The 12,695-nt window shown below is 39.6% G+C and overlaps 1 protein-coding gene across 1 annotated transcript; it reads right to left on the bottom strand.

Moving 5' to 3' along the window:
* Window positions 1-1,672: 1,672 nt before the first annotated feature.
* On the bottom strand, window positions 1,673-10,016 carry si:ch211-262h13.5 (CY domain-containing protein). Its single transcript, XM_036140877.1, has 7 exons — window positions 9,658-10,016; window positions 8,372-8,482; window positions 5,856-5,943; window positions 5,122-5,288; window positions 4,555-4,662; window positions 3,114-3,200; window positions 1,673-2,475 (listed from the first exon to the last, which is right to left on the bottom strand). The coding sequence occupies exons 1-7, from the start codon at window positions 9,883-9,885 to the stop codon at window positions 1,975-1,977; spliced, it is 1,290 nt and encodes a 429-aa protein (XP_035996770.1). The 5' UTR covers window positions 9,886-10,016; the 3' UTR covers window positions 1,673-1,974.
* Window positions 10,017-12,695: the final 2,679 nt, after the last annotated feature.

Raw genomic sequence — 12,695 nt, 5'->3', positions numbered from 1 at the left:
TTATTCATTTATTTAGTTTGCTTTCTTATCTTTGTTATATCCAGTTCAGGGTTTAGCATCTCACAGCTGTCACACTGATTCAGATTTAATTAGATAAATTCATGTCAGCTGTAAATACTAAAAGCTGTAAATACTGAAAACTGATCAGCAAAGATTTACACAGAAAGGAAATAAGACCGTTAGGAGGTGTCTTACTAGATTCAAACTTAAATGTGTTTGTGTTTACATGAAAAAATGTGTTTTTACTTTTTTTTTTACACTTCAGGTTTCCCATAACCTTCATGTTGACATCCAATGTAGTGTTTACAGTTCTAGTTTAAAAAAGGGTTCATCTGGGACCGTATCTGGTCCATAAGTTGGTTATTTTGACCATTTTTATTTGTCTTTGAGACAAATTTCAGTTTGTTAATATATGTGCCTAGATCCACTATCTTTCAAATATGAATAACCTTTGAATCAACCGTACAACCGTATTGTATTTACAAATTCTCTCAGTGAGATTTGTTTGGCTCTACCTTCCATTGAGGAGGATTGTTTGAATCTTTCCTCCCATAGGCGAGCTTCTGACTAGCTATTAAAACAGAGATGAGAGAAACACACACTCAAAACCAAATATATCTGAAGACAGAGATTAAACAAAAATTATGAAACAGGTTCTCTTGAGTCAAAGTAATAGGCACACATGGTCTTTTATTAAATTTCCTAAAGATGAAGTGTAGAAAGGAAGTGATTTTTTTAAACATCCTTTGTTCCTCTTTTTTTATTGAGTTCAGTCTCCAGAATTTGTATGGAATTTCAATCTGAAGACTGAGATAAACATGGATCAACGTTGATTACCATTGCCTTGTCTGCTCATTATAGTCCAGTTTATTTTTTCTGACAGAATGCACTGTTAATTGACATGCTCAAGTTTTTCAAAGAGGTATGCCATGCACTCTACGAAAGGTTCTTAGGGCGATTGCGAAAGAAACTGGCCCACAGGATCACACATCCACTTGTATACTTGTGGCAGTGGGCCAGACATGCTTCCTGATGCAATCAACTTTTGTTTTACCTGTCCAATTCAAATTTCTCCAGGTTCAAGAAGCATTTATTAAACTCCATATGTTCACAATTGGATTATTAGAGCAGGAAAGATTTTTTTCTTCCCAAACAACTAGTTGTCATATACTTTGCCTTTTATGGTTTTTATGAACACCTGATGACCCCACACTGTTCATCTGATTGCAGATGTTGTCAGGTTTTGATAAACAGCTGTTTTATTCTGCCAGTGTCTGACTTATGAAGATCATGCTATATTTGCCTCATTCAAATAACACTTCCCCCTATCTTTCCCATTCTGAAAAGTGGCTCAGACAAATAGATGTGTCATGTAATATTTATACTAGGGTACAGTGAGACCCTATACTGTGATCAGTTAAATTATTTGATATAAGGTTAAAAAATGTTTCAGTTAGATTTATGTCATAGTGGTTGGTAGATTTGCTTAAAACTGTAGCACTGAATACAGACAGGTTATATTATACTGTACAGTAAATACTCACCCCCACCAAAAAAAAAAGATTTTTTTTTAAACAATTAAAACAATTTAAATAATCACAGATGTGTGTCAAAATTATGCAAAGCAGTTGGCATTTTCTACTCTAAAGCAATATTTTTAGACCAAAGCAAGAGACAGAATAAATCCAAACCCCTGTAATATCTTCAAGTGGTTAGTTTACTGGAGATTTTTACACTTTTCTGAAACGTGTTGCCATTTTAAAATTCATGTTTGAGCTGCTTTGGGAGCAACAGTACAGACGCTGCTGAGAGGTCGCTTCAAGGCCACAGAGAGAGAAAAAAAAAACGCTTTCCTCTCATTAGCACAAATTATTACAAGCCTCCAGTGACAGGGATTGGAGCAGTTTATCGGTTCAGCCTCTCAGTGGGTAAATCATACATGAGTAAATGGATTTCTGAGCAAGACAGGACTGGTTACACCGTGGCGTATCGAGCCGGACCAGGACAGGATCGAAAGGGAGATGGGCCGCTGGGGAAATCAGACAGGAATACTGGGTTGTGTGAGGGAGAGGGCTCCGCCAAGCTTTGCCGCTTCTCACGGTTGCGCCTCTGGTAGCGGAAGTTAAGGGGTGGACGCCGGGCCACCGGCCCCCCCACTTCCTCAGAGGATGAATCTAGAGCCCCAGTAACGGCAGGGCGCTGCTGCAGGTTTACGACGCTCTCATCAGACTCACTGGAAGAAGAAGTAGTGAAAGGGACGGAGGGGTTAACCGCAGTGGTGGGTTCTGCGGGAAGAGAGGGCGTAGCCGTGGGGTCAGTCAGAGCTGGCTGAGCAGCAGTGGGAGTCAGAGGGTCAGAGGGAGCAGGCTGCAGGTCATTCACTGGGTCATCAGGCAGAGGTGCAAAGGTTGGGATCACAGGCTCCGTAGGGAGGTCATGAACCTGCGGTTTCACTGGTTGGACCATGTCCACATTCTGCAGACAAACAGATAAAATACCACTGCAATTATATGGCCAGCTTAGTCAGACATGCAGAAAAAGGGCCTCAGTCATGCAAGACTACATACAGGGGGAGATATATGATAGTTCCACTAAATAAATCACATAAACCAATGCAGAACACAATAAGTAAATAAATATGGGAGTTAGAATGAGCGTTCCAGCTTTATAAAAATCATGTGTGTACCATAAATAATCCGCTGCATTTGGTCCTCAGACCGACATTAACATGTGATTCGTATTAAATGATTAGTTTAGTTATCTGATTGAGGAAAGTTTGGTCCGCCATCTTTTCTGACCCAAAGTTGCTTTCTGTAGAAGTTTTAATGTGAATCCTGTGTTTACTTCTCTTTTTTTGCTTGAGTAATTTCATGGCTCTATCCGCATCGCCATTGTGTTTAGATAAACTGGGGAATGTTTTTATCCTTCTATTTTCCTGTTAGTAAGAAAACATTTTTGGTTGAAAAACTTAGGCAGACTTTGCTCTTTGATTTTCTCCCCAATTTATTTTAAGCTTACTAATTAAATGTTGTGCTGTTTTTCTGGAAACTACTTCTTTGGTGTAAAATATTATAATATAATAATATAATCTCTGTCGTTGTTTGCTTATGTACCTGTATTTTGTACATCTCACAGGACACCTGAACGTCGGGGTGGTTGCTCATGTCTCCGTACACAGATCCCGTGCAGAACCCATCAGTCTGAGGGAAAGAAAATAAAATACACTTAATGTTCAAGTCAAGAGTCAAGAGTATTTCATTGTCACCGCGGCAAGATTTCCCTTTGGCCACTTCGGTTCACGTTACACATAATGAAGGCAAAGACTGACAAGCAAACAAACAAACAGGCAATGATGGCAGTGATGTTTTATTAGTTGTCGAAATATTGAGATGGAGAGTCAGAATAAAGCTAAATCCCGGCACCGTTTTGAAGTGAAAGAATCATTTGCTGAAGACCTTCAAACAGCACTGGGTTTAAAAATAGAGAGCAATCTGTCATATCAATAAATAACACTGCTCAGGTGACAGCAAACAAAATGCACACTGAAGCCTTGACGACAACCTTAATTAGCTTCACAATGTCTGCAGGGTTTTAGGGCATTTTGTACACTCTGTGACAATTTCATTTGATCTATTCTTAGAACAACTACGTATTCTGTCTTTGTTGAGTGTAACTCTGTTGTTTTTTTAGTTCTCTTATGTATTTATTTCTTGAAATTTGCAGAAAAGTTACAGAAGATGTAATGAATTAGACAGCACCCTGTACACTTGTTTGCACACCTAATAAACTGTGTAAAATGCCAAAATATAGTTTTGACTTTTACTAGAAACGCTCACTCTTCAAAACAAACACAGTTCTCCCAAAAAAAAAAAAAAACTTGTTTGACAATCCTTTTTTTTTCACCCCTAACCATCTTTATTTCTGTGCACAGTGAGATGATGATCACATTTCCAGTTTATATTACCTTTCAATTATTGTTCTGACAGTAGATCTGGACAAATTCTGACAAACTACTTTCTTGTGTCTAACACGTGTCTGCATTCATTGAATGGAATGTTGTCCCGTCTTTCCCTTTTTGGAGAGTTGCTGTAAGAAACTGGCCTCTGTGTCGTGTCATAATTCTACCCAGGGAAACAGGAAGTTGTAGTTTACTAATTAAAATTTCCTAGACACTCTGATCAAATAATAAAATTAAAATAAATACTGAACTATATTTTAAAAATGCTTCAGTTCCAGTTATTTCGTTAGGGTGCCTATAAATGTGATACAGTGATTCTTTTCAGAAACAGTTATTTCTTAATGTAGGATTTTGTTTTCTCACTAAATGTATTTCATTTAATTGTGACAATTCCACATTTTAAGTGTAAGATTTCATACTAAAATATTTGCCTTTTGCACAGACAGACAACAGCGTTGTCTCTGAGGAATGTAAAAAAAAAAAAAAATCAGCAACAGCAAATAAACAAAACAAAAAATAGTGTAGATTAATCTGAGAGGACGTTACTAATGGAGCGACCCTTCTGTGTCTGAACAGGTTAATCCCCGCTGAAGTACCTGTGTGTCTGATTTGAGAGTCAGTCGCTGGCAGGTCCCTCTCTCTGTAAATCCCTCTGGACACTGCTGGACCGTGTACTCCACGAAGATGGCTTTTGTTGGCACGCTCTGTGTAATAAAATGATGTAACAAACTGCGCAATTACACCCACAAGTACTGGCAGCAGTGGAGCTGTTGTATTTCTATGTGTAATGCCCTGCAATGAGCATCATTGATCATAACCCTTTAGCTTTCGTCCCACAGCTTCACTGTCATTTGCTGTGAGAGAGGCAATGCGCACAGATTTGCTCGACAAAGAAACAATCTGCACCATATTTGGCTGGACATGGCAAAAAGGTGGAAAAATCTTCCCTCATCCTTCGAAGCCTTGTGCAACCATTACATGGTAGTTATTGCTGAGCGGTGATGGTTTCCATATGGCCCAGAGAAGCTCAAATGTGCCCCGTAATGTCTGCCCATAGCCACCCAGAGGTTAATTTTCAGTGTAGTTTCCCCATCAAGGTAACATCTGATACACTGTCGAGCAGGAGCAACTTGTTTCCTGCACGCGGTTAACCACTGCAGTACCTGAGCTCCAGCTCGGGTGACCTTTTTCACTCCGAGCCCGGCCCCCAGAGTGGACTGCCTCTTATAAGCCTCCAGAGTGATCCCGGCAGCGTTCATGGCCTCCGGGCTGTCCACGGAGAGCAGGACGGGGCAGGTTGGGCAGGTCTGCTGAAGCTTCTCTGGTGGATCTGCAGCAACGAGAGCTTGTCTGAGTTATCTTGTGCACATGTTGCACACCTAATGTGAGGGTTTGTTGATCGACGAGAATACAGAGACATGGCTTAAAACACTGAAAACGAGTGAAACAGAATCAACAGAGCTGGAACAAATGATAATAAAAAATAAAAATAAAACAATTGCTATTTGTAGTCACAGCAGTTAAAATAAGGATTAAAATCAGTAGTAATATCTTAAACCAGTAATTTTCCACAATTGTCTTTTCTCTGCAAGTGGATGCTTTTCTTAATAATTACATCCGTTTCAGCAATAAATTCTTATTTTTTGATATATTTTTTAAACAGAGAATTCCCAAAAAGCATTATTTATTTATGCTATTATTCTAATTGTGGTGGTCCTTTTGTCTGGGTTTGCGGTGAATATTACAGTTGTCTTCTGATTTTAACAGCTGCAGTAGTTTTAGCAGCACAGAGCAGCCGTTCTTTGCAGATGTAACACAGTTATGTAATATTTAAGTTTAAATATATGGATATGTTTTGTATATTAGACATGCAGCACTCAATAATGCAAAACATTACCTGGCACAAGAGAGCATTCATAGCTGTAGAGGTAGGAGTAGCCCTCCGGTGTGTTCAGAATGGTGGTGTTGCAGTTACCCGAGATTTGCTGAAAGGAATCAGAGAGACAAGACCTCTTGTTTGCCCACTCACAGCCACAGAGGCTTGGCATGTTTGACAAAAAAAAAAAAAAACCTCCTCTAACCTAGAGAGTCATGAAAGCAAAATGAATGTTTTCAGATGAACCAAGCCAATGCAGCCCAAGGCGCATCGTCATTTCTGCTCAGGGACACAACTATGTTTTCATGCACACGTACCATAGGAAATCCTGAAGGGAACAATCCATCAGGTAATATTCAGAATGATTATCAATGACCGGCAATTTTCCGATCAGAAGAGCGAGGTCAGTTTTACTCTGCTTATATCAATGCTCAGCTCGAACTTCTCAGGTAAAAGCAACACATTGTGTATTCTTATCACAATAGTGTGACCATTATATAGATCAGTGGTTCCCAAAGGGGGGGTCGGGAACCCCCTTGGGGGGGTCGCAAGATGATACAAATGACGAATCAAATTCCTGACTTCACAATGTCAGAGATATACTTATTTTAACATAGGAAATGTATACCTTTAATTGTGGAAAGTATATAATTTTTCTCAATATATGTACGACTTTTCGACATCAGAGAACATCCAAGTGTTGCTTTATCAATACACACGTCACCGTCAAAGAAGAATCAAAACTAGACTTAGCTTTTCTCTTATTCCAGTGAGGAAAAATGTGAGCTGTAGTAATCCCTCATTCCTGAATAAATCACACAGAGCTTGTTTCAGCAAAGGACCATGGGGCATGCAACCTGCCCTCGTGGCAGATATGGGATAGCCTACAGGGCGTCTGTGTCATGTGTCGTAAAAAAAGCGAAACCAGGAGATTTTGAAGTGCTTTGCGGAACGGCAGAGTGACTACAGTAACTCCCTGGATCGATTGCTTCAGTGGTTAAAATGAATTTAACATTGATTCTTTCTTTTCAGAAACACAACAAATTTCACACAGGCCTTTCAGAAGCATGTTCAGTAACGCCTCATTACCAAGCTCTTTAATTTAAAAAAGCCTGTCAGAAAATGTCCACACCTCTAAACATTTTATATTTTATCACTTTACAACTCCAAAGTTTCAAAGTTTATGCAAAAGATCATTGTGTAGTAGTGTGTAACACTGATTGGTGGATGCATTGTGTAAAAATGATTGGGGATGAACAAACAGTATAATAAAGAGAAACACACCAAACTGTTCAAGGATGACAATACGGATACATTTAAACCAGGATAATGTTAGAAAATAACATCCCAACATTTCGCTGAGCCTTGTTCGAGCCATCATCCAGCATAGGAAAGAGTATGGCACCTTTGCAAGTCTTCAAAGACATGGCTGCACAGCTAAACCGACCGACCGAGCAAGCAGAGCGTTAATCAGAGGAGCAGCCAAGTGGCCCCCTGTAACCCTGGAGGAATCCACAGCTCAGGCAGGACAACTATAAGTTGTGCCCTGCACAACTCATGCCTTTATGGAAGAGTGTTTGGAAGGAAGCCATGGACGTATCCTTATAAATGTTGTCATTAGTCACGATGGACACATGTGGGAGAAGATGGGCCAGAAGATGAAGATGAGACCAGAATGATGCTTTCTGGTCCACATGCAAACTATTTGTTGTGGTGAACTAACTTTGCACATCAACTCAAACAAAGCTTCCCCAAAATAACACATTGTGCTGTCATCATCCTGCTGAAGGGAAGCTTTTCTGACGCCAGACGAGGGAACCTTTCAGAGGAGATGGCAAAATGGTTGGTGCAAAATACAAGATGTTACTGGTATAAAGCCTGTGTGAGGCTGCAAAAGACTTGTGACCAGGGCCAAGGTTTGTCTTTCAGTAGGATATCAACCCTAAACATAGGGTTAAAGCTACAATGGGATGGTTAGAGCAAAGTATAGCCATGTTCCAAATCAATGCATAAGTCTGATTGATAATCTGTATCAAGACTTAAAAAAAAATGATTTTCAAACATATTCTCCATCCAATCTGAAGGAGCTCAAACTTTTTAGCAAACCTTGAACCCAGAAACATTCCTCAAAAATATAGATAGAATAAAATAAAATAAAATTAAACTAAATGAAATTGCAAGGCATTGGATAGTTCCTGATTAGTTAGAAATAAAACAAAGAAATAAAACATCTGGAACGGTATTCTATGTTTTCCTTATGAGGGTAACTGTGGTTAATATGCCTCAGAAACCTGTAATGTTTGGTCTATACAGCAATTTTTTTTGCAGTTGTGGAGCTTACAGAACTTGTACTGTCAAATTATCTTCCAATATATAACCAACAATTTCTAGAGTCTGCAAACTGCGTGGTTCACAATTCATCAATTAAAAATGAGGACTACAAAACTCCATTCATGGATCTAGAAGTCCAACAAGTTGAGATGTAGAGTACAAAAGCAAACATTTGAGCCTGTGGACTGTGACCGTGTGTGTCCTACTGTTTCCATGAAGGGTCTGACGTCGCAACGCTTCCACGGCTTTGGGCTGCCTGTGTGACACTTGGTCTCCAGGACATCCAGGTCCAGGTAGTACACATTGCCTGCTGGCCCCTGTTTTGCACAATGCCAAAACAAGTCACAGATAATACAATCAAAGTAACAACACCATGCAGCATGAACCAATAGATTTAGGAGCTCCAACAGAATGTATAGTTCATCTAGGGACACTCTGTCATATGCCATAAGACAGTTTGTCCAATATCGATTTGAGCCATATACCCCCCTCCCAAAAAATGTTTACTTTTAGGTTATAAAAGCGTGACCCTCTCCGGAGTTAGGCCATCGACGTCAGCAGTGCAGCATACAGTTCGCAAAGCCAGTTTGCCAAGGCAGGTTTTTACTGAAATGACCTGGACTTTATTGACAGTGCTTCAGTCCTAAAGGCGCTCTTTTATGAGGCTTTAAAGGGGATGACTTCTCAATTTTAGAACATAAAATGATGTGCTTTGATTTTATTTTAACAGATACTAAAAGTGACATTCACCAATGGCAAGCAATTACACCAACGCCCAGAGAGCATATGTTTTTTTGTTGTTTTTAGTTACTGTGGATTTCCAGCTTGTGGCACTTTTATTAGAATTTATTACTATGCTATAATACTGAGATTGTAGAACATATGAAAGGAGCTCACATGGATATGTTATTTATACTTTTTTCCAGACATATTAAGTTAAATGTGATAGTGTAGACATTTTTTTTTATGTGTTTTACCTTGACAATCCGATCTTGTGCCCTGCCTTAGCAATCTGTTATAGCTGCAATATGAATAAAAATGGGCCATCTATTTGTCTTAGGTATAAACAGCAAAATTTCCCACTAAGCCTGCAATATTTATATTGCAAAAAGGGAACTAACAGTAAGCAAAACATTCTTGAAATTAATGCATTTATCCTTGATTTGAGCAGGTAAATAAGATGATCTGCCAATGGAATTAGTATTTTTAACCCTAAAATAAGATATTAGATATACTGCACCTGAAATAAGATGATGGAGATGAGTTGTTCATATTTCAAGTGCAAAACGCTTATTCTTTGCAGACCGTCTTATTATTTACCTGTTTAAATTAAGGACAAATACACTCCTTTCAAGAAAATTTTACTTACCTTTAGTTCTCTGTTTGCAGTGTAATAAATTATCGTCATCTTCGACGTGTAACCCCCGAGCTCTCGTCTGCATTCTGGTCAAACAACAAACCTGACAACTAACTATTCATGTTTTTTGCTGACCTGAGCATGCAGGTGGACATTGGCGATGCGGTTGAGGGCAAACTTGTAGGCCTCGCTATGATCCTCGTTGATATAAGTGACGGCCAGGCGAGAAAGCTTCTCCACTGCTTTGTCGTTGCAGGGAATGGGAGCAAGTTCTACAGGCATCAGCAAAAAATCCTCGCCGTTCACACAAAAAGTGTGAAGAGATATGAGCGGTATCAGCATCAAAAATGTGCAGACGTCCATGGCTGCAGAGCTATGGCCAGAAAGCCAGCGGTTCGGAACTGAAGTTTGTTCTTCTGTGTTTGCCTTCAAACCAGAAAGCGACTTTTGGAATCAAAACAGGATGCTGAACGGAAGCCAAGGACAATGTTGGTTTGAGAACACAGGGGCTGATATTTGTGAATGAATATGGAAGTGGTGCTTTTAACCCCTGGTTCGAACAAAGGTCAAAACAGTCACTGATAGCTCCCTTTGCAAGCATAGCGCTATGGGTGAGCGTTTGCCCACTTGGCCACAGCTGATTAAATCAGATTATCATATTTTGATTTCATATGAAAGTCAGTCAAATACTTTTTTCATTAAGAGAAAAAAAGCTATCCACATCAATGTGCCCCTGTGGGACAAAGTGAACTTTACAACTGGCTGTGCTACCTTTGGTGACAACAAGGTCCAGCAAGTATTTGTGATAACAAGCAATTAGTCTTTTGTGGAGAAACTTTGCCCCCTCTACTTTAAAGAATTGTGGTCATTTAACCACACTGGAGGGTTTCCAGCAGGAACTCCTCCTCTAAGGTCATAGCCCAGCACGGTAATTACATTCAAGTGCAGATTTTGTCTTGACCCCTCCAAAACCCTTTGAGTTTTATTTTTTATAAATAATTGTCCTGCTGCATAACCATGATGCACTTGAGCTAAAGGTCATTAATCAATGGCCAGACGTTCTCCTTTATAGTCCCATCAATGACTGCAAGTTATCGTATCAGCCCTAGACCATCGCCGTACAACCACCATGTTTGACTGTCGGTATGATCAGCTTTCTCTGAAATGCTGTGTTAGTGCTACATTTGATGTAGTGAGAACATTTTCCCAAAAGTAATGGGGATCGGCAAGACGTTTTTTGAGCTTTTCCTTTGGGTTATTTTCTCACTCTTTCATACTGAGGCAAGGGAAGCCCACACCTCGTTTGTAACCTCCTGGATGAGCTGTCAATGCATTCTTGGATTTATTCTGGTTCCCCTCCTGGGATATTTCACAACTGCTTTGTTTTCTCCTTTGGTGGATACTAGCTCTCACTGTGGCTGAAAAGGCTTGCCTTTTCATACAACAGAATTGATGGACTCCAGTCCAGATGCGAGGGTCTTCCATCCGAACGGCACAGAAGTCCGTAAACACTTTTTTGATCAGGCGCTGCAAGGACAGCTATAAATTGCATTGGACTTTCTTGGTTTGCACCATAAAGCTTGACTTCTTGACAAAGGTCCAAAGCTCAGCTTGCCTTGCAGCAAGAAGGTCTTGGGTTCGAGTCTGACCTTGGACCTTTCTGCATGTTTTTGCCACTGCTTCTTCCCACAGTCCAAAAACATTACTCTAAATTGTCCTTAGGTGTTTGTCTTTGCGTTACCCTGCGACAAACTGGCAACATGTCTGCCTCTTGCTCATCCATTGATAGCTGGAGATAGGCACCAGCCCCCCTCGTGACCCCAACAGGGATAAAGTGTGCAGGTGGATGGATGGATGGTTATAGCACAAAAAGTGTAAACTGTGCTACTTTTCAGCATTTTAAAAAATGTTAGTTGTGTTGATTTTTTGCACAGATTTTCAGTATAATGAGCAGATCTTATGATTGATTTTTTTAGTGTTTTGAATTCTGAGTCAGAAATGTTTAAAGCATGTTTTAAGTTACTGATGATGGCACAAATACCACAAAAACTACAATTAAGTCAAACAACTCCAACACAGGATGTCAGAAGCAATTTTCCATTTCACATCTGAAAATTAAACAGGCACTTGTTAAAAAAAGACAGGTATCTTTTTTACCTGAATATATCATCAATAGTTGTGCAATACTTATTCTTGTATTTATTTTTACCTTTGTTGTAGCCTTACTCATGAGATCATTCTCTGCTGTTTTAGAACTAACTTTCGATTAGATTAACTGGATAAACTGATTAGAATTAGAAGATACATTTCTTAGCAGTGTCACGCAGTTTATGTTCATTTTTCTAACAAAAACTCTTTGTTGTTTAAATACAATTCAAAACTTACCTGAGAGGCTCAAAAATTCATAAACAAATGAAATTATTTTGATTGCTAAAGGTTAGACGGATCTAATGTTTCACACGTGAGATTGGTTGAACGTGTGAAACACAAATGCCTAAAATAATTTTGGCTGATAGTCCTTACATGAAACCGAAGAATTTAGTTTGTGCTCTCTTTTCTGTGTGTAGTGTTGTCAGTGCGCCAGTAGGGGTCACTGTGCACTTGCTATGGCGTGCTGAGGTCTGTCGTTCCAGTCTGCATAGCAGAGTTTAACGTTGGCCAACATCCTGTGACTAAAATTAATCCCTCTTTAGATCTTCCTGGTGTCTTGTCTTATCACTCTTAATTAACTTAAGTTTCCTACAACAAACATAAATCAAAAGGCCTTGAAGTCTTTAATTTGATTGAGATTTCAGCACTATAATGAAAAAAAAAATCTTTATTGTAGTCATTCTAAACAAGTATTTATGGAAAAAAACAAAAAACATGTTGAAATAAATCCATAGTAGGAGCTCCCACAAGAAATTCAAGATAGAAAACGAAACCCCAGGCTTGGCTGTCTGTTATGGGTGGGGCTCCTCCTTTGGAAACTGTCAGATTTTATTCCCACCATTTTTGACAGCTTGGTTAATGTCTGTAAGAGCAGCGCGGACTCAGAGCAGACTGGCAAACACGAACACAGTCTCTCCCTCCATCAACCCCCCCCCCCCCCCCCCCCCCCCCACACACACACACACGCGTTAGATTCATCACAGTTTTGAGACACAATCAGAGAAAGTGCAGTAAGTTGATTA

Source organism: Fundulus heteroclitus, chromosome 9, assembly GCF_011125445.2.
Source record: "Fundulus heteroclitus isolate FHET01 chromosome 9, MU-UCD_Fhet_4.1, whole genome shotgun sequence".
Taxonomy (NCBI): Eukaryota; Metazoa; Chordata; class Actinopteri; order Cyprinodontiformes; family Fundulidae; genus Fundulus; species Fundulus heteroclitus.
The sequence above is the reverse complement of the archived record's forward strand: the minus strand, read 5'-3'. Positions and strand labels throughout refer to the sequence as shown.